The sequence below is a fragment of the Mercenaria mercenaria genome, chromosome 12 (genome assembly GCF_021730395.1).
Source record: "Mercenaria mercenaria strain notata chromosome 12, MADL_Memer_1, whole genome shotgun sequence".
Taxonomy (NCBI): domain Eukaryota; kingdom Metazoa; phylum Mollusca; class Bivalvia; order Venerida; family Veneridae; genus Mercenaria; species Mercenaria mercenaria.
Window position 1 is genome coordinate 65,192,867 of NC_069372.1, and position 26,928 is coordinate 65,219,794.

The 26,928-nt window shown below is 34.9% G+C and overlaps 1 protein-coding gene across 1 annotated transcript; it reads right to left on the reverse strand.

Moving 5' to 3' along the window:
• Positions 1–693: 693 nt before the first annotated feature.
• Positions 694–26,506, reverse strand: LOC123534338 (general transcription factor IIH subunit 3-like). The gene is made up of 12 exons (XM_045316546.2): positions 26,351–26,506; positions 24,225–24,313; positions 22,616–22,722; positions 21,718–21,854; positions 21,122–21,184; positions 15,171–15,229; positions 14,716–14,790; positions 13,654–13,707; positions 13,129–13,197; positions 3,903–4,038; positions 3,513–3,549; positions 694–1,142 (listed from the first exon to the last, which is right to left on the reverse strand). The coding sequence occupies exons 1-12, from the start codon at positions 26,355–26,357 to the stop codon at positions 1,070–1,072; spliced, it is 906 nt and encodes a 301-aa protein (XP_045172481.2). The 5' UTR covers positions 26,358–26,506; the 3' UTR covers positions 694–1,069.
• Positions 26,507–26,928: the final 422 nt, after the last annotated feature.

Sequence of the window (26,928 nt, forward strand, 5' to 3'; positions counted from 1 at the left end):
ATATACATGTTCAACGCTATAGGTAAATGCAGCACGTCAAGTTTCAGTCAGACTGCCTAAGTAACAGAGTTATGGCTACTGTTAACTATATAGGGTACTATAAATATGGCAATTTCTGCTTCATAACTTGTGACATATTTGACCTAACATTGAATTTAGATCACCATAATGTAGTAGTGCAAGCATAATTTTGTCAGGATCTTTAGTAGCATCAAAGTTATTGCCCTTTAATTGTTCAAAAATCCACATACTTGTACATACAAACTAACCAATTGGTAGAACTCCATTAAACTTCTTTCATGTTTTCCTTGAACATTTATTATCAACATGTTAAGTTGTGTACTCCCACTTGGTCACCCTGCCCCCCTCTCCCTCCCCCATCCCACAATTTTTTTTTCATTTTTTCTTTTTCTGTAAACTAAACCTTCCATGAATATCTAAAGTGAAGTTGTGTCCCCCCAGCACCCCTCCCCACACACCACCCACGTTCCAGATTTTGGATTGTGCTTCTCTTAAGGACATCATCCTGTTCTTTTAAGTTTAAATGTAATGAAATTATTTGCTTTTTGGTAACATCCTTCACTTTTTGCCGGATATATTTCCTTGCCATTCCTCACCACAAACCCATTCGGCAGGGGAGCGATAACAATTCATAGAATTCGCTTGTTCAAAATAAAGATAGAACTAAATACATCATAGAGTAAGAAAAATATGTATTAATCATTTACATCAATACATCATCCATATGTACAAAAGTAACCAATACTTGTAACTCACATCATTATAGCACCTATTTGAATAAATGTCCATGAATGGAAATACACCACTCAAATACTAGACTTGAGTGTTTCTTAAGTTCTCTGTACATGTACATTTTGTATATCATTGTTTCCCACTTCTGCTGCCCACTGACTCAATTCCTCCAAACACTCCCCCAAGTTTTCAAAAATCTGCTGGAGCAACAAAACACTCCTTTCAGGGAATCGTACGTAACTTCACAATGATTACCCAGTTTATCTATGTCACTATTGACTATTAATACTCTCCTGTGAGTATTAATTTAACATCATCAAGTAGCTGTAAGGTTCTTCTTAGACTTCTTTCTCACTAATTTTGGAGGTGCAATAATCTTGAATGTAGTTCTGAAAAATAATTATATACATGTATTGTAAGTTTCAACATAATACTGGCAAGACATTTTTTTTTTATTTTCTGTAAAACTGTCACAATATATTCCTAACATAGCTAATTACTTATGACTTTTAACATAGTACACTACTTACTACGCAGACTAGTTGTCTTTGACTAATTCAAAGGTAACTGCAGAGTGTCCTAGACTCTCAAGCTTGTAATCAAACTAGCCAACATACTATGCCAGGGTTGCCACTTACTTCAAAAAATGAAATTCCCTGACCTTTCCCTGACTCAACCATACTTTTCACTGACCAATACCATCATATTTTTTCAGACTCCTCCTCCCCTACAGCCATCCAATCCACCCTTTTATATTTACTTTTTTCAGATATAACAAATTTTCATTAACAAAATTATAATTTAATATCAAAATTCCAAAGTTGACATAAAAACAAAACTGATTCAAACACATTTAAATTATGTTTTTTACACAATTACACCAAAATGTATTTGGAAATATTTATAAATACTGCTTGATGACTGTCATAGCCACTGAACATTTTAAACATCGGCCCAGAATTTCATTTTTCCCTGACTTGTCCCTAACTTTTCTAAAATTTCGTTTTTCACTGACCATTATCAAGATTTCCCTGACAATTCACTGACCTTGAAATTTTTTTATTTTTCCTTGACTTTTCTAGGTAAATGGCAATCCTGTATAATGCCCATAAACATTGTGCCTAAATCTGGCATACATTGGACGAGAACTGCTTTAAAGAGCACACACTGTTGATTTTCATAACTTTGAGTCATTCAAGAACCAAAGCTCCAGACCTGGAAGATCCAACTGGTTAATATCTTGACTGACATACCATGCCCATAAACATTGTGAGCCAGTTTGGTAAACACTGAAGAAGAACTTCTCAAGTTAGAGAGTTGGCACTGTTGTTTTTCACAATTTCAAAAAATTCAAGGGTAATAACACCAAAGACACTTGGAGGGAGGATCGACCTGTTTATCAAACATGGTCAAGGTATTATTCCCATAAGTTTTGTTACCAAGTCTGATGAACATTGGATAAAAACTGCTTAAGTTAGAGAGCTGAAAACTTGTGGTACCGCTTACCCCCCCCCCCCCCCCCCCCCCCCCCCCCCCCACCCCCCACCACACACATATGTTCCCATAATACATCCCATTTTCACAGGCAAATAAAAATGAATTTCACACGGTTCAAAGAGAGATACTAAAACCAGGACTGTGGGCAACTGAATCTTAGTCCCTCATCTGACCTGATAAACCTGAAACGGAACCATATAAGGATGACAATTCTAACCAAGTTTGGTAAATATCTATCCAGAGGTTCTTTAAGTCATTCACCTGAAGAAGGAACAACATCATCACCAGGTATTACTACACATAATAAAATCTGTAAAGAGATCCTTTGGAAGCATAGAATGCAACCAAGCAGAATAATAGCAGACTCGGTTTGATTGAGTCTGTTCATGAAAGGTAATGAAATGTGCAATACCTCTCACGCCCCGAAGCACCGGGCTTAAGCGGAACTCTATTACAGTGGTATTGTATGGACTCCGTGTACCCAAAGGAGCAGAAAATTTAACAACACTGAATCCAAGTATAGGGAGACTTTTTACAGCCGCCACACCGCACTTAAAGATGCTGTTGTGATAGTTAATAAAATCTGTAAAAAGATCCTTTGGAAGCAAGGAATGCAACCAAGCAGACTCTTTAAAGAAATCTTTATCTGTGTTTATTTTCTTCTTATAACTTTGTCTCCTTCTGACAGTCTTAAATATGACATCGTTTAATTGGTAAACTTCAATCAGGGGTATACTTGATATCAAATGCTGACTGAATTCTAGAGCATCCACCAGCCAGCACTATAAAAACAGTTGCTACTAAACAGTTAAAGTAGCCAAAAATGTCAAAAAAAAAAAAACAAAGAACAATTTTCTGTAAAAATGATATCATATTCTGGTAACCATGTTGTGCAAATTCTGTAGAGTCTATAGTTCTGATACTTGAAACTAGAAAATGTCAAGTTTACTTGAAAAAAAAATCCCTCTGTCACAAATATTGTTACAGATACAGATTATCAACTGAGTATGAATGTGACATAATATTGGCAGAAAACAAAGCTTAATGTTTAACTTTTGTTTGGGTTACACAAATTCAAGTCATATGGTAACTTTCCAGATTTCAACATAGAAGAAAGGCCCCAGATAACCATTATTCATAGGTATGATTTCAGGGACAGACAAGCACCTGGGTAGAACTACCTTTTGGTGTTGGTCACCTTAACAGTTCAACTGACCACAAAAGCCAACCTGCATGATCTGAAACAACAGTAATATACTTACTGGCATGTTGAACAAATTGGGCTGAAGGTGCAGAATACTGAAATAGAGTGGTCACTTTTAGTCCAAATTACAGGATGTAAAAAAGATAGCAACACAAATATCCGATAATAAAGTAAACCATCCCAATCAGTCAAAGGAGGAAGGCTAGATCACTTTTAAACAATAATTATTGTTTCATACTTTGAGTGTTTACAAGGTCATAAATTGTCATGCTTTTAACCAAAATTGCCTTTTTTGGGGGACATGAATCTTGGATTTTATATTTCTATTTATAAAATAGATGGGAAATTTTTATAAAGGTAAATGCTAAATGTAAAACTGGAAATAAGAAAAAAACTTACTTTCAATTAAAATATTTGTGTTATTGAATTGAACTGAGGAAGTACTTACTTGAGAGACAGACAGAACATACATATCCTATATCAATAAGATTTCTGTGACAGAAGCATGCAGCTCTGTAGTCAACCTGAGCTCGTGGCGGGAGGGTCAGTCGTTCTCTGGTTGACGGGTCTGGTAGGTATACCCACTGTAAATAGAAAAAAGACATATTACATTAATATGTTTCATCAAAATCAGGTAGAAAATGAAGCCTAATGAATGTTTAAAATGTCTTTCTATGATTTAACCTGGTGACTTAGTTTTTGAACTAGATAATCAAGTTCCACACTGGGCCTAGATTTCACAAAGACAAACATTCTGATGAGGTTTTAACGAAGACCAAGTAGAAAGTGTTGCCTCTAGTGTTCAAAAGGTTCTTCAGTCTATGATTCAAACTACTGATCTAGTTTAAGAACTGAGAGATAACCAAGTTTTAAACCTAATTTTTTACATTCAAAACTGAAAAGCGTTTGCGTGTGCGTGTGTGTGTTCGGGTTTAACGTCTTTTTCAACAATTTTTCACGTTTGTAACAGGGTTCTGGAAGTAACCTATCTTGATTATAAAGCTTTATATTTAACAACTGTTTAGTACGTATTCCTTCATGGTGTATTGGTCAAGAACGCAGGAAAATTTTTACTGCTGCGGCAGCCCAGGTTGGATTCTTGACTCGGGAATGTATCTTTATTGAGATAGTTTAGAAACATAAACTCATGTTCTAATATTCATAATATGACTAAGGTTTAATTTTAAAGCCAGATCATTTTTTAGCAAAAATCTGGAGGTCAATGCCATTAAAAAGTTTTTCATATTCATTGACTTCATGACCTCATTTTTGACCCCAGATGACCAAGTAAGTAACTCGCCAAGATTTTACTGGGGGTAATATTCTAACCAAGTTTCATTAAGATTGGGCTAATCTGTGACCTCTGTTAACTCTACTAACAGCAGAACCAGGCTGTCTTTCCTGTAGAATAAGAATCTTTAGACTAGCTTCTAGACTGATGATAAAGATATTTCTACTTGTTTTCTTTTTTTTTCTTTAATTCAATTTCGTAGAGTCAAAAGCCAGTCTATTCTAGAGATTTTCTTTGAGGAATGATGTTAAAATTATCATATGATATTATACAGGATATAGAGTGGCTCAGTGCACTACATTGAATCTAAAATCGTAAAAAAGCATATAACATATAGGAGTAGTCACTAAATGTAATAGTTAAAATCTAAGGTGATTTCACACTAATGATTGAGAAATAGAAGTCTCTTCACCACTTATGACTTATTTCTCCAAATTTGAAACAGTTTAAAAACTAATTGATAAATCTTGTTATGAAACACTAAAAATATCATTTACGATATTTCGAATATAGTCTATTATGCTTTCCGTGACGTCATAATTATCATAAAGTACTAAAAACGTCATTATAAAACTTTGAAGTATTTTTAAACAGTTACATAATCGTAATGTGTTCTATTCAAATTATTGAGCTTTAGATACAATTTTAAAGACTTCAAAATTCTATCAAGAAAAACTCGCACACCCATCCAATAGGTAATCGCCAACACTTTAATAACATGGGTAATTTAACAGCATATTGCCAATGACTATTACGCTGAAAATGCCATACTGTAAAATAAATTATTTAGCGTTTAAATCGAAAATATAAATATTTCTAATTTTATCATTAAATTATACGTATTAATCATACTAAGATCAAACATGCAGCATGTGATTTCTATATTAGATTCAACTTACTAATGTATTATTAACGATAAAATTAATGGCAGATTACTCTTATTTTAATCATAAAAGATAAACAAATATATCAATAGTCTAAAGAAGCTGTATAAATTTGCAAGCTTCAAATCTAAATACACATATCAAGCTTTAACCACTTATAGTATATTGTTTTACCTTTTCCTATCCGTTTAAAACTACTAATTGATAATTTGGTTGAAACATCTAAATATAAACAATCTTATCTTATTCTTTCTGATTATCTAGTAACATCAATCTGGCTAGTAATTTTAAATACTGTTACATATTAATGGTTCTTTTACAAATAGACTAGTTTGAAAAAATTTTTGAAGTTAAATTTACATAAATTTTATGGTATACAATATTTAAATAACATGAAATTAAAAGTTTCAAATGATTTGAAAACTAAGATATTTATTATTCAAAATATACATTCTGGCTTTTATACAGTCTTATTATAGTATTCCTATACATACAAAGTTTATTCAAAAGTCATCTGTGACAACTCATTAATTATGTTTTATCAAATAACATTAAGTCTAATTTAATTCTTATACTTCATATGGAATAACTAAACTACTGAATATCAAAACAATGATTTAACTTCAATATTCAATGAATTTAAACTTAAGCTATATTAAATAACAGTTAAGCCTGCAAACTCCAGCCTGGTGATATTATAAAATCAAAAAAAAACACAACTTTGACTCGAACAATTCAAATACGGTACAATTTGGTTTTATTCAAATGCTAATTCGAATAAAATTGTTCAATCTAATCTAAACGTAATTATCTAACATTTAAATAAATAAAAATTTCACGATGATTGAGATGTGATAGTAAATTCAATCATATAATTTCTGCATTTAAGCCAACTCGTAAATATTCCTTTAACTGTCAATAGTCTGTGAACTAAATGTGCCTACTGTTATTTAAATTACTTCACTAAGTTTCTTTTGACTATCTAATTTATTAAAAAAGGTTAATTCAAATTACAAAACTAAATTAAACAGTATGAAAAAAGGTGAAATAATGCCTGTTATTTTAAATCAAAGAAGTTTAACCAACAATTATTTCTATTTAGCCAAAACTCTATTACAAATATCGCACACAAAAAGTAAAGAACATTGTAAAAGAATTTGAGACTGGATTGAGTGAAGGAATACAAGTATAATAATAATAGTATTGCATTTTCAAGGGCATCAGAAATAGTAACCTGCCATTAAAACCAATATTCGTAATCAGTGGCTAAATCTGCGTACCTAAATGTACCTTATTTGAGTATAAAGGAATTCAACTCAGATAAACATACGCATTCAGATCTGACAAAGTGAAAATGCTACTGTTTTTTTTTTAAACAAGCTGAACACAGCAAACTGGCTGGAATGTAATTTACAATTTAAAGCCTCAATATAACTCATAATTACACTAATATTCTGTGACAACATAACACATAAAAGTATAAAATCTGTCAAAAGAATTGGTGGTGAGGGAGTGGGATTGAGTGAAGGAATGAACAAAGTAATAATAAAGTTGGAGCATTTTCAAAGTGGTGCTATAGTAGAGAAATATATGAGCCGTGCCATGGAAAACCAACATATGGCTTTGCGACCAGCATGGATCCAGACCAGCCTCATGCGCAGTCTGTCAGGATCATTGTTCGCTAACATTTCTCCATTCCAATAGGCTTTAAAAGCGAACAGCATGGAGCCTGACCACTGCGCGGATGCGCAGGGTGTCTGGATCCATGCTGGTCGCAAACCCACTATGTTGGTTTTCTCATGGCACGGCTCATATGTCTTTGTAAACTTCAATAAAATGGGGTCTTAGACTGCTACTAATGGTACATACCAGGATCTGTAAGTGAACAAATAACATATTTCCTTTACAGTCTTAATTTATCCTTCTTTTTTTCATTCTTTTTAAAGTTTATTCACTAAGTTCTCATGGTGACAGGCAGTTTTTAAACAGCTATGGGTAAAACTCAAGCAATTTTTTGCAAAATTCGAGTATTGTTTCAGGTCTGTTTTATATTTTTCGTCATTTTCAAGTACAAACATCAAATTTAATATCTTTTTTAGGTCTTGCGAACCCTCTAAAATTGTCCAAGACCATAAAATATTGAAAAACATTCATTTAACATTAGGAGAAAAATATTTGGGACTACTGGATATACATAAAGTGTTAAGGCAGATAATTTTTTTATCAGTTCGGCAGATAAATTCCAAATCCTTAAGAAAGTATCACTTTCATTTTGATTCTACAAATATTTTTTAGAGGAAAGGGAATAATATCTTATATCTTTTGGCATTTTCCATCCTTTTCAATCACATTCATTTCTGTATACAAACTTAAATAACAGGAAAGCGTTGGATCAGTGATCCAGCTTTACCTATTTTAGGACGTGTAGTCTGACTCGGTGAGTTAAATGCGGATTTACTGAATGACAGATACAACATAATTATGGAAACTGATAAACCCTTGCTGACTATACTATACATTTACTTTCTCAGTATACTATCTGTTTATTTTCCACTAATATTACAGCAGCAGATGGTAGAAGGGGAATAACTCTGACTTATCTGCATTTGTTACAGAAGTTTGATTTCTGTAAGAAATATGCAAAAACCTGGCTTGTGAGACCATAAACTGGTCTGTATTTTCACAAGTGATTATTTTGTCTGTATTTTGATATGGTTTTTATTCACTATTTAAATATACTGGCAATGTTAAAATAAAAGTTTGATGAAACAAGTATTTTGAGCCATGTTCACTGACAATCACAAGCTCAGGTTATATTTTCATGTAGTTTTTCATACTCTAAACTGAGAAAGAAAAGAACATGACCAGATAAATGGCCTGACTCTTCACCTTTTGAAACTGCTAGATCTACCAAATCAATGTTTATCAATTATAATAAAACCATTTTTAAGAAATAAAGTTTCTACTCTAAACAGCTTTTTTTCTTATACTTTTTTTTCTATTTTAAAAGTGGCGACCTAGCTTGACTGCATTGATCTGAAATGCAATCCTAACATGGGTTTCAGTTTAAGCTACTGGTAAGGTTCATTTTTTTATAATCTTAATTTCTAACAGAGTTACTCAGAAAAAAAAAACCTGTTAGTAATTAGAGAGAGTGTGACCTGACAATGACCGCTATGGCTCCATACTGGTATTCAACATATTTGATATATTAATCTTTGTACAGCTCAAGAGCCATTTTACTTCTTTCTTGAAATATTAAGGGGACAACTTTTTCTATTTTTAGTTCTATCAACCATGACCTTGACCTCAATGACCCTATCAACTACCACAAACTTGGTACTGATAAAAACTACTGATAAAAGCTTCCCATTAGTTTGTTTGTTTGTTTTGGGTTTAACGCCGTTTTTCAACAGTATTTCAGTCATGTAACAGTGGGCAGTTAACCTAACCAGTGTTCCTGGATTCTGTACCAGTACAAACCTGTTCTCCACAAGTAACTGCCAACTTCCCCACATGAATTATCAGAGGTGGAGGACGAATGATTTCAGACACAATGTCTTTTATAAAATCGTCACGGAGAACATACGCTCCGCCCGGGGATCGAACACGTGCTTCCCATTAGTTTCAATTATCTTCATGAAAGTAATATTTAAACACCTCTATGACAAAAAAGATATATAAATAAGAAGAGCTAATTCATTGTAAATTTCTGTACATAGCACATTTCTAGTTTTTCTAAACATGGAAAACAAACTTAACTGTAACTTCGCAGTGTTTCCACAGGTTTCCATTTTGGAAGCTTTCTTTGGTTATAAGTGTCACATTGACTACTAAATGTCACAGTTCTACTCCTGAAGGGTGACCATGGGTGCTCCTAGCCTCCTACAGGCATTATAGTAGGCACATATGGTTATGTGGGTAGTCCTCCAACCCTGGCATTAGGCTAGAACCAATGTAAGATGGGACAAATGATTTGAGGTAATTTTGAGCAAGTTCCCTCTCACCCTCTCAAAGTTTCAGTTTAATTTGATTTATCAGGTTCTATGACATAACAACACAGTTAAGTTGGCATGGCAACTTTCTAGCTTTCATGGAAACGGAAGTTCCCAAGACCTTGCTAGGTGGAGGAAGGGCTCCTGAGCAGAACCACCAACAGTCTGCAAGCTAGTCATAGACAGCTTTTTCACATGGAAGAATTCATCATCATGGGTAACAAACCAACAAGAGTGACCTTAGCCCAAGGCAAGAGAAATTCTTCAAAGGTACAAAACAGAAATTACCGTGAGCCAGCAACTGACCATATAAAAGTATAGTAAATTGTTGAAGAGTTCATAAGTATCCACTTTTTCAAAACTTCAGTCAAGAATGTCTTCTTGTAAAGAACCTGACTCTGAACAGGACTAGTTTCCAGACAAGTTAAATAAGCACTTTATGAAACAGTTTAATCCGTAACATTTTATTACCTATAAGGAAACATATTTTTAATAAGGAAACATAATTTCACAGTAAGTATTTATGTAGGATTCTGAAATGATATATCACATGTGTTTACAAAATAATCTGCAACAGCACTATTTATTTATTTATTTATTTATTTGGGTTTTACGGCGCACCAACACAGTATAGGTAATATGGCGCCAAACAGGACTACAAATTTTGGTTCCACATCTCATTTACATCGAAACAAAAACATGAGGTATGGAAGCAAAAGTAACAGCACTAAGGCATGTAGACAGATTTGCACATGCCCAATAATTTTTACTTATTCAGGATCCAATTGGAGTAGAGTAAAGGTTGGTTTTGTTGTCAACGGTATTTACTGGCAGTCATTTTATCTAATTTTCCCATGTCCATCAAACATACTCGGTGGATTTCTAGGAAGTGTTTTTGGCCATCATTGTGTACATCAACACTTTGTACAAACTTTTATCTAAACATTTTTATGGTGTGTCATAAGACTTGGTAATATTTAAAATATACGTTATGGCTAATAACTATCTAGTAAATGAGTTAGTTCTTTACATTTATTATCCAGTGTGTCTAACATTGCCAAAAGATCAAACATTTGTGCTACAAGACTATCAGTAACCTTGAAAATGATACCTGCAGACAAATAATGCAACTGCAGGAGTTATCAAACCAGGTACCTATTTGACATGGAATGAATAAATATATCAAAACAGAATGTTCTATCAAATATGTTTCTTTATCATAGATGTCAAGCCACCAAAACAAACGAAAATGGTTGAAATATTCAATGACAAAAATGGTAACTTATGTTGCCATTTTAATTGGCATGTGATGTCTAAGCGGCAAACTTGTAGAATGTATGGCGTCCAAAGGACAAGGGAGCGGGTCCTGTATGGGAAGAGTGAAGCTCCCAAGAGAAAAAGCCTGTAATAACAAAATTTAATGTAGTGGAAGCTATTTTTGTTGATAATTTGAAGCTACTAGCAAGAACAGGAAACCCAGTACCTACAAAAGAACTCCTTAAAGTGAAAAAAGCCCTGGATATTGACGGCTATAATAATTCTTTCAAGAACAGTAAGCCAGTAAGCCAGAAAGGACTGGCTTTATTTATCTAAACAGCACCAACCAGATGTTAATGAATGTAGCATGATGAATTTAGGTCATCAGCAAGCTATAATCATTTTTAAAAAGTGACAGAGTCCAGCTTCTCAATGTGTTTTAAAAGCGACTGAATTCAGCTTCCAATTGTGTTTTAAAAAAGGCTGAGTCTGGCTTCCAAAAGTGTTTTGGAAGTGGTTGTTTTAAAAGTGGCGGAATCCAGCTTCCCACTGTGTATTAAAAGTGGCTGAGTAAGGCTTCTCATTGTATTTTAAAAGCGGCAGAGTCCAGCTTCCCTCTGTGATTTTAAAAGTGGCTGAATCTGGCCTCCAATTTTGTTTTAAAAGTGGCTGAATCCAGCTTCCCATTATAATTTAAAAGTGTCTGAGTCCAGCCTCCAATTGTATTTTAAAAAGTGGCAAAGTTCTAGCCTCCAAAGGGACTTGGCATGTCTACAGTCAATGTGATGACATACAACAAACAACAAATAACTATAATTATGGTTTGTTTCATAGCCTTTGGTGACTATTTGCCACTCTGTGATTGTTTACTCAGTGCCAATGCTTTCGCAACACATGAATAAAAGACTTCCCACAGGCTACGTATGGCTAAAGCGCCTATGAGTGGATGAATGGAGAATGATTTGTCACCTGGTTACAACATTCTGAATAGTATGTGATCGAGAAACAAATATTATTAACTAAACCCACTTTTTGTTTGAGGATGGCCATTCTACATATATGACCTGTTCTGCAGCGCAGTTTTGCACTAAAAAAGAAATAACTTTCAAGTAATTTAACAAATGAAGGTAACATACCTGCTTAATTTGTTTGTTTGTTTTGGTTTTAACGCCATTTTTCAACAGTATTTCAGTCATGTAACGGCAGGCAGTTAACCTAACCAGTGTTCCTGGATTCTGTACCAGTACAAACCTGCTCTCTGCAAGTAACTGCCAACTTCCCCACATGAATCAGAGGTGGAGGAAGAATAATGTCAGACACAATGTCTTTCATCAAATCGTCATGGAGAACATACGCCCCACCCGAGGATTGAACTCACGACCCCACGATACGTAGACCGACGCTCTCCCTATTGACATATCTCATTAAGGTTTTGGCGATAATATATGATTGAATGCATGGAAAGGGAAAAGTTATGTACCAGTGCATGCAATATATTTTAGTCAAAGTTCAAGTCTTACAAAATAAACTAAGTTGAGAAAAATGCAATGACCAGAAAATTATAATCCTAAGTTGAACCACGCTATTTAATTGGCGACATGCTAATTTTACTATTTTCAGCACAGTTAATGCTTACCACGCTGCTAATTATATAATGCAATGGATACTTTAATATGAATTTGATAAGCCATGAATTAACACAGTTTAAAAATAAAACCAAAAGATCTGCAATACAATATGTTTAATCAAGACTGTTGAGAGACACAAAATTAAGCAATGTTGACACTCTTACTGTGAATCAATGTTAAGACCATATGTTCCTGATGTAACTCTGTAAAAACTGTGCATATTTTTACACAATTTTTCCTAATTAACATGCTATTTTTCCTAAAATGACTGGGCAGAAGCCCCTGCACAATTTTTGGGGAATTGTCTTTTCTCTGCAGGAAACAGACAACTTCTTCATATGAATCAGAGGTAGATAACAAATGAAATCAGTTTAATTTTAACATATTGTTTCTCATTAATCCTCCAAAGGAACTCTTGCCTATCCCAAGAACCCAACTTGCTACAGTCACATGCTCTAAATAAATAATAAAGTGCTAGGTAGATCTATACATATCTTTCTGAATTAAGCTACTCTATTGGGCCTCAGTCATATGGCATCATATCAATACATGTGATCAGGTGTTTAGACAGAATAGAAGCAGCTATGACTAAATGCTAGGCAGAAAATTGTAATAATACCAGTAAATACTGAAGAAGTCCCTGTGGCTGTGGAATTTTCAAATATACACCTCCGGTTATATCACATGCCTAAAATAACAAAAAGAATCATATAAAATTCTACACACAGTGTCATCAGAACAACTTACATAAGCAGCCAAGAAAGGAAAACGCTTCACTAGAAATCCTAGCCTGTAAGATAGTGGGGCGAATGTATGGGAAATGTGGCAACCAACACTCCTCCAGCCAAATCCTCCTTTCCACCTTATTGGCCTCATAAAGAAAAGAAGTATTTACTTGTAACCGAAAAAATTTCAAGAAACTTTTGAATGCCGTTTTCAGTCAATAATGTAAAATACTGAATCAGAAAAAAGTCAGTTATCTTTTTCTTTTAAACATTCCAGCATTACTTCATTATTACAAGACAGAAATATGTATATTAAAGTAAAGAGGTATGTTGCAAATGAAACAAACTTTATAAGGATACAAGTATATCAACAGTCAAAAACATAGAGACAAGAAATGTAAGTATTAACATATGTATACCTGCTGAAGAAGTCCAGAATCGTTGTCAAGGATACAGGCATCTATCACAATATTCTGTAACAGAAAATTGTACTAAGTTTATGTTAAACCATCTCTCTATATAATGTTCTTCAGAAGTAGGTCATGTGGATAATTTCTTACTCTCACAATCCACATGGAACTTACTGGTATTGTAGATTGGATAATATTAGCTATTGTTTTATTTCCAGCGATATTCACGATTACTGGTAATGCCACTCAATATACTCGTGAATATTAATCTGCATGTTACCCTAAAACATTCAAGTGACTGTGGCTGCTAACCATGAAATTGCTAAATAAATCTTATGCAAATATTACCCAATACAAAGTAGTGCTATTATGTTCAAACTAGACGTGCAAATGTTCATCGATTTGTTTGCACAAAAAATCAGTTAAGAAATAATTTGCGGTATCTGGATATAAAATAAACTGGGCTGTATATCATGTGGAGGCCAATGGCCAAACTTTATTCCTTAGAATTAATGTACTGACATTTTTTTCTCTCTGTCTTTCACACAGATTTATTTTGAGTCAATGTTAATGTTATCAGCATAAAATATCACATTTCGAACAATATGGCAGTTGCATTGTGACATTAATTTGTGAGTTTTTAATTCCAATGGTAACTTAGATGTGATTTTTTTTTGTTGAGATTTATATTTTGCAGATAGACTTAACATTCATTACAATTATTCCCCCCCACATAATAGCATTACATGTGGGAATATTTACAGTTACAGGTTAAAACTAGGAATGTGTACACAGGACATAGATACCCTCTTAAATATTACCCTTGTTTCTATCAACAAGGTCATAATAACATAGGACTAAAAGCAATAATAATCATGATCCTTTCAAATATACCTTTCTTTAAAAGTATCTACATATCTTGGGTTTAAAATAGTAAGAATGATAATTTTTCTCCTATATATACCTGATTATGATGGGATGTGCGCAGCAAATACCCATCAGCAATATATCTATTATACAGATTTTGTAAGCAAGGCACTGGTGCAAATACATTAATAACATGATACATACCAATTTCTGTGCGGTAAATATTGTATTCATGAAGTTCATATACTGGGCTGGATTATCTTCAGATGCTTTAACAACCTGCAAACAACACAAAGTATTTGTTACACGATTACTGTGAGTAAATCAATTCTATATGATCGTTCCAGCACATTATTTGCCAAGTCTGTTCTACCATAGACTTACTGGCCTTGAAGTTCTCAATGCATGTAACTTTAACATTTACAGAATTTTACTTTACAGAATGTCAAATCAGACATAGAAGAATATGACTGTTAAACAAGAGAAAATGAAACTCAAAATCAAGAGAATGAAATGTAACTTTACCAAACAATGACCGTTCAATATATTTATTTAATAAACATGTGACTATGCCTGCAGCCTCTAACCTAAACTATTATAACAGAAAAACAAGGAGTCATAAAAGTATTTAGAAAGTATTTAGTAAGTTAGACGCTCACCAGAATCCTGGAGGAAATTTTAACTCCAAGCTGCGCTTCTTTCTCCATTCTATGTATATCTATATAGTGTTAAGGAATTCACTTAGTAAGTAAACTCTTGTCTACATTAAACATTTATTTCTATTTAAGCATGGGTTTTTCCTCTTTGGCTGGTAACTGTATTTTTTAATTTTACAGCATTTCCTGTATTCATTTTTGGAATGTATGTCACTAAATTAATGCTCACTCTGTTTTTTCTCCTATACTGACAACATCCTTGATTTCTTAATGTTATTAACAATGCCAGTAAGACAAATCTTAGAAAACTGTTACTTGCCAGCTAATGAACTGGAGTGTTACTTATTGAATATAGGTGAACAAGGTTTAAAAACATCTTAAAGATATGTTCCTTGCCTAATAAGTTTAAATAGAATTCTATTTAGAATTTACAATGTTGAAACAAGAGCATCACCTGCAGGTGCTTGGCATAAAGCAGTATGCATGAAAACAGTTCTAACTTGTTCTTGACCTTCTTACTCACAACGTATAAAGATTCAAAGCTATAGCATTCAATAAAAGCTGGCCTAAACAAAAAAATAATAACCAAGAAATACCAATTTTCTAAGTTATAAAAGGCCACCATTGTGATAAAATGCAAGAGAAAGTTTGCATTCTTTAAGTATTTAATAATCTTGAGTCAATTAACAAGCGTACAAAGTTACAAATCTATAGCTCTTAAAGTATTCATTAAAAGTAGACCTAATCAAAAATCTTAACTAGGAAATTGTTATTTTCTAAGTACATAAAGGTCCATTATTCTGACAAAATACAAACGAGAGTTATGGTTCTTGGCCTTCTCACTAAACTGATAATAACAAGTGAATGAAGTATTGCCATGCAATACAAAGTCCCCTACTGGAGGGCACCTAATTTTTTCTACTACAGTATAACATAATGAACTGATATCTGTCAATAATGTATAAATAATATTGTACTATATATATATACAATATGTTATAACAAAACACTTGGATTAAAATTTGCATATATAAAAACCTATAGTTGTTTTCATATAGCATTTTTTTGTCCGATTATCAAAAAGGTATCATATAAGTTATTTATAGTAAAAAAAAAAAAAAAAAAAAAAAATCTATACAAGTCCACACAAAACTCTTTACCAGGTAGAGATAGGCCAAAATACACCTAAAAATTGGATGTAACACGCATGTTGTACCACAGAAAACTGGTCTCAATTTTTCCCTACAGCCTGTAATAAATAAGTTACAATATAAGCTATTTATAGTAAAACAAAGGGACATAATTCTAACAAGAGCTGTCCGTAAGACAGCCAAGCTTGACTATTCGAAATATTGTCACAGAAGCAGGAAATTATTACCCAAAATGTTAAATATCAAAAGAGTTTTAAGTTCGAAACGGGACATAATTTGACCAAAATGCATATCAGAGTTATGGGACTTGATGCTATCAACTAGTTTAATAACCCCGAAGAAACATGTTAAGTTTCAATTCCATATCTGCATTAGTTTTGGAGATAGTAACTTGCATGTAAAACTTGAACCAGAATTTTCTAAGTCCAAAAGGGGGCATAATTTGCACAAAATACATGTTAAGAGTTATGGAACTTGACCCAGTGAGGTTGGTAACTGACCTAGAAAAAGAATAAATAAGTTTCAAAGCTATATGCCTTTTGGTAATAGCTGTATGTACTTGCACGCAAAACTTTAACCAGGATTTTCTAAGTCCAAAAGGGGGCATAATTTGGCCAAAATACATGTCAGAGATATGGGACTTGATTCTATCAACTAGTTTTATAACCCCGAAGACACATGTGAAGTTTCAATTTAATATCTGCATTAGTTTTGGAGATAGTAACTTGCATGTAAAACTTTAACCAGGATTTTCTAAGTCCAAAAGGGGGGAATAATTTGCTCAAAATACATGTCAGAGTTATGGGACTTGGCCCAGTGAGGTTGGTAATTGATCTAGAAAAAGAAAAAATAAGTTTCAATTCAATATGCCTTTTAGTAATAGCTGTATGTACTTGCACGCAAAACTTTAACCAGAATTTTCTAAGTCCAAAAGGGGGCATAATTTGGCCAAAATACATGTCAGAGTTATGGGACTTGACCCAGTGAGGTAGGTTATTGATCTAGAAAAAGAAAAAATAAGTTTCAAATCTATATGCCTTTTAGTAATAGCTGTATGTACTTGCACTCAAAACTTTAACCAAAATTTTCTAAGTACAAAAGGGGGCATAATTTGACCAAAATGAAGGTCAGAGTTATGGGACTTGGTGCTATCAACTAGTTTTATAACCCCGAAGACACATGTGAAGTTTCAATTCAATATCTGCATTAGTTTTGGAGATAGTAACTTGCATGTAAAACTTTAACCAGAATTTTCTAAGTCCAAAAGCGGGCATAATTTGCTCAAAATACATGTAAGAGTTATGGAACTTGACCCAATGAGGTTGGTAATTGACCTAGAAAAAGAATAAATAAGTTTCAAAGCTATATGCCTTTTAATGATAGCTGTATGTACTTGCATGCAAAAACTTAACCAAGGTGTGACGCCGACGCCGACGCCAGGGTGAGTAGAATAGCTAGACTATTCTTCGAATAGTCGAGCTAAAAACAAGACTGCCTTATGGTTTTGAACATTTGTGCCAAGTTACATTAAAATCCCTCCATGCATAAAGAAGAAATGCTCCAGAAAAAGTCATTCTTGAATTTGGCATTTGACCTCTAAGTGTGACCTTGACCTTAGACCTAGGGACCTGGTTCTTGCGCAAAACAATCCACCTCATGGTAGCGAACATTTATGCCAAGTTACATCAAAATCCCTTCATGCATGAAGAAGTGTTCTAGACAGAGTCATTCTTGTATCTGACCTTTGGTCTCTATGTGTGGCCTTGACCTTCGACCTACGGACCAGTTTCTTGCGCATGACACTCCGTCTCATAGCGGTGAACATTTGTGTCAAGAAATATTCAAATCCTGTTTTGCATGACAAAGTTATACACCGGACAGGAAAACTGTCCCATTGACCTTTGATCTCCAAGTGTGACCTTGACCTTTAAGCTAGGGTTCTCGGTGTTGTGCATGACACATCATCTCATCATGGGGAATATTTATGCCAAGTAATATTAAAATCCCTTGATGGATGACAGAGTTCTGGACTGGACAGGAAAAAAACCCTATTGACCTTTGACCTCCAATTATGACCTTGACCTTTGAGGTAGGGGTCCAGGTTTTGCGCAAGACAAGTCATCCCATCATGGGGAACATTTGTGCCAAGTTATATTAAAATACCTTCATGGATGGCAGAGTTATGGACCGGACCCTGTTCATACCATGTTAACATTTGACTGCCATGTGTGACCTTGACCTTTGAGATAGGGGTCTGAAAGTTGTCATGGTTCATACAGACCTTCCCAAAAAAAATTCAAGTAGTTTTCAAGGAGTTTTCAATTAGTTTTCCTCCATTTTCAAGGACTATAATGGGCGCAATGTCACTGTTGCTGAGACATTAAATAACCAATTTAAATCCAATTTAGGACAAAATTAAACAATGTAACACAAGCTTTACCTTCAACGTATCGCGGATAAATTACACAGTGTGAAAATTACTTGAAAGAGCATAAAACCCGTAAAGTACATTACTGCACCGTACTATCGCCGACTTCGTGGCAGGCCCTAATGGCGGTAACGGTTGTATTTTTTTCTGTTTTTTTTTTTAGTTTATTTTGGTCCGTTTATGTTTGTCCATTTTCACTTCGCACCCGACGAATTTAAGGACTATTTGGCATTTCTTGTACGTTTTTTCCTAAATTCAAGTAGTTTTCAAGTAGTTTTTGACTGTTACAAAATTCAAGAAGTTTTCAAGGAGTAGGCATCAAATTCAAGGAATTTTCATGGCCTGTGTGAACCATGGTTGTGCATGACACATCGTCTTATTACGAGGTACATTTGTGCCAACTAATATTAAAATCCCTTCATGGATGGCAGAGTTATGGACCGGACAGGAAAAAGGCCCTGTTGACCTTTGACCTCCAATTGTGACCTTGACCTTTAAGCTAGAGGTCCGGTTTTGTGCATAAGTCTCATCATGGGGAACATTTGTGCCAAGTAATATCAAAATCCCTTCATGAATGACAGAGTAATGGACCGGACACGAAATTGCGGACGGACGGAGACGGACGGAATGATGGAATGACAGACGGACAGAAAAGCGCATTCCTATAGTCCCCGAAACTAATAAGCAAGTGTAAAAAGTTTTAAAAGTATACAGCTTCCATAGTTTTTGAGAAAAAGTGGACTGAAACAAAATTCTAAACCAACGCAGGAGATCAAGTGATGACAATACTACATAGATTTATTTAAAACAAGGCAGTCTGAACGACAGCTAAATCCCCCGCCACTGCTAGGGATAGTGAAAGGGTAAATCTTTGATTTTAGCTGTGACCTTGACCTTGAACTGACATGGCTGACTCATGAATTCTGCACAACGTCTTGATGAGGTGATCATTTGACCCAAGTTTCATGAAAATCCTTCAAGGGGTTTAGGAGATACAGAGCTGAAACCTTTGACCTTCAGTTGTGACCTTGACCTTGAGTTGACATGGCTGACTCATGAGTTCTTGATGAGGTGATCATTTGACCAAAGTTTGATGAAAATCCTTCAAGGGGTTTAGGAGATACAGAGTGGAAACCAAATGGAAGGCTCAAACCTTCTACCCTTAGTTGTGACCTTGACCTTGAGCTGGCATGGTTGACTCATACTTTCTGCACATCGTTCTGATGAGGTAATCATTTGACCCAAGTTTTATAAAATTCCTTCAAGGGGTTTAGGAGATATAGAGCGGACACAAAATGGAAGGCTCAAACCTTTGACCCTAAGTTGTGACCTTGACCTTGAGCCGACTCATAAGTTCTGCACATCGCCTTGATGAGGTGATCGTTTGACCCCAGTTTGATGAAAATCCTTCTAGGGGTTTAGGAGATATAGAGCGGACACAAAATGGAAGGCTCAAACCTTTGACCCTAAGTTGTGACCTTGACCTTGAGCCAGCATGACTGACTCATGGGTTCTGCACATCGTCTTGATGAGGCGATCATTTGACCAAAGTTTTATAAAATTCCTTCAAGGGGTTTAAGAGATATAGAGCGGACACAAAACGGAAGGCTCAAACCTTTGACCCTGAGTTGTGACCTTGACCTTGAGCTGGCATGGCTGACTCATGGGTTCTGCACATCGTCTTGATGAGGTGATCATTTGACCCAAGTTTTATAAAATTCCTTCAAGGGGTTTAGGAAATATAGAGCGGACACAAAATGGCACGCTCAAACCTTTGACCTTGAGTTGTGACCTTGAAATTGAACCGACAAGACTGACTCATGGGTTTTGCACATCGTCTTGATGAGGTGATCATTTGACCCAAGTTTGATGAAAATCCTTCAAGGGGTTTAGGAGATATGGAGCGGACACGAAAGTGTTATGGACGGAAGGACAGACGGAAGGACAGACGCAGACCATTCCTATAATCCCTCCGCCACGGCGGGGGATTAAAAAATCAGATGAGCTAAAAATGTGAAATTCAGGGCCAAAAGGGGAAATAAACAATAACTATATATGTAAGAGGTACAGGAAAAAGAGTGATGCTTCATTTTATCTCGCTGATATTGCTTGCAATCCAAGAACCTTGCAATCTCATTCCATAGCTGCATATCCACCCCTTCAAGACTGAACTTCACCTGAATTTTTTTTTTATTGTGGCACGTATAAAGTAGGATGAAAAATTCATCAATGGTGCACAGAATTTTTTTGCTATTTTCTGACTATATCATCCACTGCAACTGCCAAAATCCCAGAAATTTTGGAAGTAGCAATTACCTCCCTCTCTTCAGTGTTTCTGTGAAAAATATACATATATATACATAGGTAAAGGATACAGCAAAGAGCCATTGACACAGCACCAGCAATAAGAGAGTCATTCTCAAACTCCACCTCCATACCTGCAATATATATAATTGAGCCGCACCATGAGAAAACCAACATAGTGCATTTGCGACCAGCATGGATCAAGACCAGCCTGCGCATCCATGCAGTCTCAACAGGATCCATGCTGTTCGCTAACGGTTTCTCTAATTGTAATAGGCTTTGAAAGTGAACAGCATGGATCCTGACCAGACTGCGCAGATGCACAGGCTGGTCTGGATCCATGCTGGTCACAAATGCACTATGTTGGTTTTCTCATGGTGCGGCTCATATACACGTTCAATCCTGTATAACATTTTGCAACATTTTTTATGCATTTTTAAAGCTGCTTATGCAAACGTTTGGGAATTTCAAGACCCATTTTATCAAAATAAGATACATGCAGAAGTCTTACAGAAAATGGATCATTCAGATGGGGTTCATGCTATCAAGATGCTAATCAAAAACCTACACTGGTACTAGCAGACGTATTTCACATGTCTAGTATAAAAGTCATGAAAGACCTTAGCTTGAATATGTGTTAGGTACAGCAGTTTAATAGAATACTAACTGTTAAGTACAAGGTCTTTAACTTCCTCTTTCACAAGGTAGTTCATGCGATCAAACAGTTCATATTTGCCATCATTCAATTCTCCATCACTCACTGCCTCCAGACCTTCACTCTGTTTCTTCGGGTACAGGAAATGACTGCAATATATCATGATACAGTGTTACTTGAATACATCTATTAACAACACATCTTGAGCAGAAACAAAAATATTTTCATAAAAAATGCCTCTTGGACCAGTTTTGTGTTAAATGTACACCTTCAACAATATAATTAAAATGACTGCTGTAAATCAATTTTTAGACATTCATGAGAACAGGTTAAATTTGGTAAGATACAAGGAAATAACTTAAGCCAGCATACACTGTTCATGTCTCGAAACATTTAACCCAACAAAAGAGAACATTTAAAGCTTCACTTCAGTGTCACTCCAAAGAGTGAGGTCTTATAGCTGTCACAATGTAGTGGGCTGTGGCCTCTGGTTTGTGTAACCCAGTAGCCCTTGCCTGTGCCTGAATTCTCTTTAATCAGAACATATTTTTCTGGCTTATGAGAGTATAGTAGTTCTACATAGGTACAATGTCATTGCCTATAACAATGCATGCTTTAGTCCATACACCACTTATGGCCCAACCATCCACTCCATAGACATGCAAGAAGTGATGTGCATTTTTTTTATTTTGAACATCCTTAAATATTGTAACTATCAAACATTTACTTCAACTGTCTTAAAGTTGTGGACACATGATCACAGTTTCTGTTCAATTACATATTTTCTCATTGAGCTTTCAGCATTCTTCTGATGTCGTGAACATGGTCAAGTGCTGACAAAGCATACAAGAATATTCCAGGCACATGAAAAACTGCTGATGTCCACTACCTTAAAATCTGTTCCACATACCTTGCATTTGAGTGAGCTGCTATAAAAGCCAGTTTGTTAAGGTGATTCATCATCAAGTGAGAGTTGGCAAACACCATCAGTGAGTCCACACATTTTGACAGCGCTAACTGAAAACAGTGATTTTGCATAGAATAAGCGCTAGCAAACAACATCAATCTGTTTTAGAAAAAATAAGTATTTTTTTCATTTCAGCACTAGAACAGTTATATATCAAAACTGTGTTTACTTTATGTCGAAAATAACAAGTGAAATCACATACATAATATAGCTTTCAGTTAAATGTTCATCAAACTTATTATCTCTAAGTTCCAGTAATGCCCAACTTCAATTCAACACAAGAAAGACATGCACAACTAGGCTATCAATTTAAATTCAACTTCTATGTACTGAATCTTTCAAAGATAATTTGCCTTTAATGAAAATGCAACCACAAAAGTGGGAAAATATGCATTTTAATTTCATACCAATATGGACTGAAATCAAACTAGCAAATAGTGTGCAACCTACCTTTTTGACTAATTAAAGAGAGTTATTTTTTAAAAAAAATGTGGCTTCTTATTCCTGAAGACCATTATGTGACTGTAGCAATAATTTTTGAAGAACAGCCCTACACGCTGAAGAGCGTCTACTGAATGCGTCTGATTGGTCAAACGTAGATTTTACACTATGTCAGATAGAGTTTATGAAGAGAATTCTTTGAGAAAAAGAAACCTCGGTCGGTCACTCCTTATCGGTTTCTTTTTTCACGAAGAATTCACTTCATAAACTCTATCTATAACATAATAGGGAAATTATTTCTTAACATGCAACAGACTGACATTAAGATAGACTGACACACACAATGACAGACAGACAAAAAATGGGCAGAAAAAAAATATCGGTATGTCCTCAATTATAAATCAAAATCTAGTTCAAGTGTTAATATCACTGGTTAGTATCCATCTAGTTACTCTGAGATTATCTGAGAACACAGAAAATTATCTTCCCATTAGTTTTTAACATAAAAGGTTGTACTTTATACAGCTGTTCAATGCTCTTGTAATATTCAAAACTCAAGATCAAACTATAATCACTTTATTTTGAATCAATATATTGTTCTCAAAATGTACTCACATGCTGAATAATGTTCCTACAATGTTCCAAGACTCTAGGTCAAGTATTATTTTAAGATCTGTGCAACACAAACTTTTAAGCATGTGTATTCTTCACGAAGTCAAGGACCATAACTCTGGTCTGAGTGAGTGAAATTCCAACAGACCACCAGGTGCACAACCTCACGTGCTATATAACAATCCTCTAATGATTTATGACTCTAAGTGAAATACTTTTTGAGATGCATGTGACACAAATTGTTAGGCCCTTTTAATGTAGTTTTTTTTTTACTAAGTCGAATGCCATAACTCTGGTCTGGCTGTGTGAAATCCCACTTGGAACGTCAGGTGCACAATTTCACATGCTGAATGACAATTCTGTGAGGCTTCATGACCCTGGCATCAATACTTTTTGAGATATGCCCAATACGGACAGAAGGAGGGCTGGAATTTTGGGGGACACAACGTCTTACAAACCTCAGACAGACTATGTTGCATGTTTTTAAATAGGAACAAACCTTTTTGTCTCCATTGACACTGCCTCTCCCCCACCATGCTGGGTTTGTATCCAACACAATCACCAACAGGCTGCTTACATTAACACTGTCTGAAATATATCATAAAGCAATGTCTCTGAAATAAACGTTTCTGAGTGAACTAGCTATTATAAACAAGTTACCTCTGGTAAAGACCGACTGCTGGTCTCTTAACGATGCAAACCTCTAATAGTATATTTATATAAACATTAAATCACAACTTGAATTTGAAATCATCTGTTGTTAGTAATCTGCAGTTAAAGTCAAAGCAATATATGACTCCATCAATATTTCATGAAAATTATTATTCAGTGTAAATTTTTTTTTAATTATATAATTTTCATCAGTTAAAAAAAAATTATATTAAAAAAAGACAAGAAAACAGATAGCCCCTAAATAAGAAGTAAACGTACAATCTTTGCAAAAAAAGTCTAAGATACAACCTCTTAACAATGGCAGAACTTTACTGACAATGAAAGTGCACCTGATATTACCAACGATGATACTGTCTGTGTCACACTCTTCGGTAAATTTGACTGCACAACACAGAACTCGGACCATTCCAATATTCCTTGGACCAGAAAATTTTGTTCAAAAGTTTAAAGAAGCTTTATATACATAGAAAACTGGAAATTTTCTAGTTAATTTTGCTTTATTTTGTCACAATTTGAACTTTTGTTGTTTTGGTTAAGAAAACTCAAGAGGAGTAAAACTCAAATGCAATTTGTGACCAGTAAAAAAAATTAACAAGATTTGAATTGCAACAAAATTGCGTTTGTTAGAAATGTGCAAGGTGAGACTTGCCTTGCTCTAAATCATCAATATTTGAAAAGGCTCTAGACTTTATTCATATATGATTTCAGGAACATTTTAAAAACTTATTCATGTTATTTCTCAGAAATGATACTTTGCCTTCTAAATGATCTACCTGGGAATTGAAAGATATATATTCAATGGGAGTTGTTATACAATTATTTGGCATACCAGTTTTTGCTGGAAAATGACAGGTCGACAGGAAATAAAAAAAAAAAAATTCACCACTTGCCCTGTAGGACTAGTGGCCAGTAAAATCAACTCGCTCGTAGAGAACTCTAACTTGCCCTAATAAATTTTTTTTTGTCGGCCCAAATAAAATTTCTTTCGTCAGCCCACCTGATCTCTATGGATCCATACCAAATGTGACACAGTAAGAGATATAAAGCAATGAATATAGTAACAGAACACTGATAAATGGGTTGAATTTAATTTGAGCCGCGCCATGAGAAAACCAACATAGAACTGGGTTTGCGACCAGCATGGATCCAGACCAGCCTGCGCATCCGCGCAGTCTGGTCAGGATCCATGCTGTTCGCTAACAGTTTCCGCAATTCCAATAGGCTTTAAAAGCAAACAGCATGGATCCTGACCAGACTGCGTGGATGCGCAGACTAGTCTGGATCCATGCTGGTCGCAAACCCACTATGTTGGTTTTCTCATGGCACGGCTTATTTATAATTTTAAATATTTTAGAGACATAATTTTCAAAAAATTATATGTGACATGTGCGAGTAGATATCTACAGTATTCTACCCAGACACAGCTTTCAAATAACAGACTGCCGATTTCACTAAACTGCTGATAGAAAACACTTAGTATACATTCATAAAATGTCGGTGAGGCAAGTTTATGCTTTAATGTCAACATAAATAATTAAATTTATTTTCAGAGATGTAATCAAATGCTAAAACTTTGTACATGTACCAGAAAACGTTCCCAATGGATTTTAATTGGGGATTTCCTAACAGAAATATGCAGAACAAGTTTGGACGTGACGGAGACAGCGACAGACAAAAGTTATCACGCTGTTCCGAAACGTCCTATTATTTGGACTAATCCTAGAGAAAAATAGAAAATACCAAGGTCCCTACTTGGGCTCGAACCCTGGACCTCGAGGTCTGTAGGCGGACACTCTAATCACGTCGCTAAACGGTTAACCCAAGAGCAAGGTTGTTGGAAGTGACCTATAAACCTACTCTCATTACAAAGCTTTGACACAAAGCGATATCCGATGGCTGGACCATAGAATTTGATTTAGTGGGCCTATTTAAACACGGTGAATTCTACTTTACCACTCATGTTGAATTGTGTGAGTCCCGCTGATTCAGCTAAACCATTTCTTTAATTCTGATAAGCATGGCAGCCTCAAATTAAATTAAACAGACGCATATTTCAATCATTACAATTCAATTTGACCAATGACCGGTTCTAATTTCATAACTTGTAAAATGAATGCACGCACCGTCAATTGGGATAAATCCTACTTCCCGGGATACGGTTTTTATTCCGCTCACTTAATAAAAACTCCAGCGTTTAGCTCATTTAAAAGGATTGTTAACTCCAGGCTTAACGACCAGTTTATACAAAACTGGAACAGTATTGTTAATAATTCTAGTAAATGTTTGAATTACATAAAAAAATAATTTGTATTTGAAAAATATTTCAAACTTCTGCCAATTGATCTTACTGTTACCGTGACTATGTAAATTCTGGTGCATGAATCATAAACTATCGAATAGCAATTCTCATCCTCGACTTTACTTAAATCGGCAGTCTTTTGTAAAAATATAATGTCAGTTTTAGATAATTTGTTAGTTTCGGGGTGATGGACCCGTAATCAAACTTGGTAATAACCGAGTGTTTGCTTGTT

Bases quoted from the DNA above. Each gene is read 5' to 3' on its own strand.
- LOC123534338 (XM_045316546.2), bottom strand. The intron at 14,791-15,170 runs GTGAGCGTCTAA...TGTTGTTTGCAG, and splicing joins AAATTTCCTCCAGGATTCTG to GTTGTTAAAGCATCTGAAGA. The intron at 13,198-13,653 runs GTATACATATGT...TTGTTATTTTAG, and splicing joins ATTCTGGACTTCTTCAGCAG to GCATGTGATATAACCGGAGG.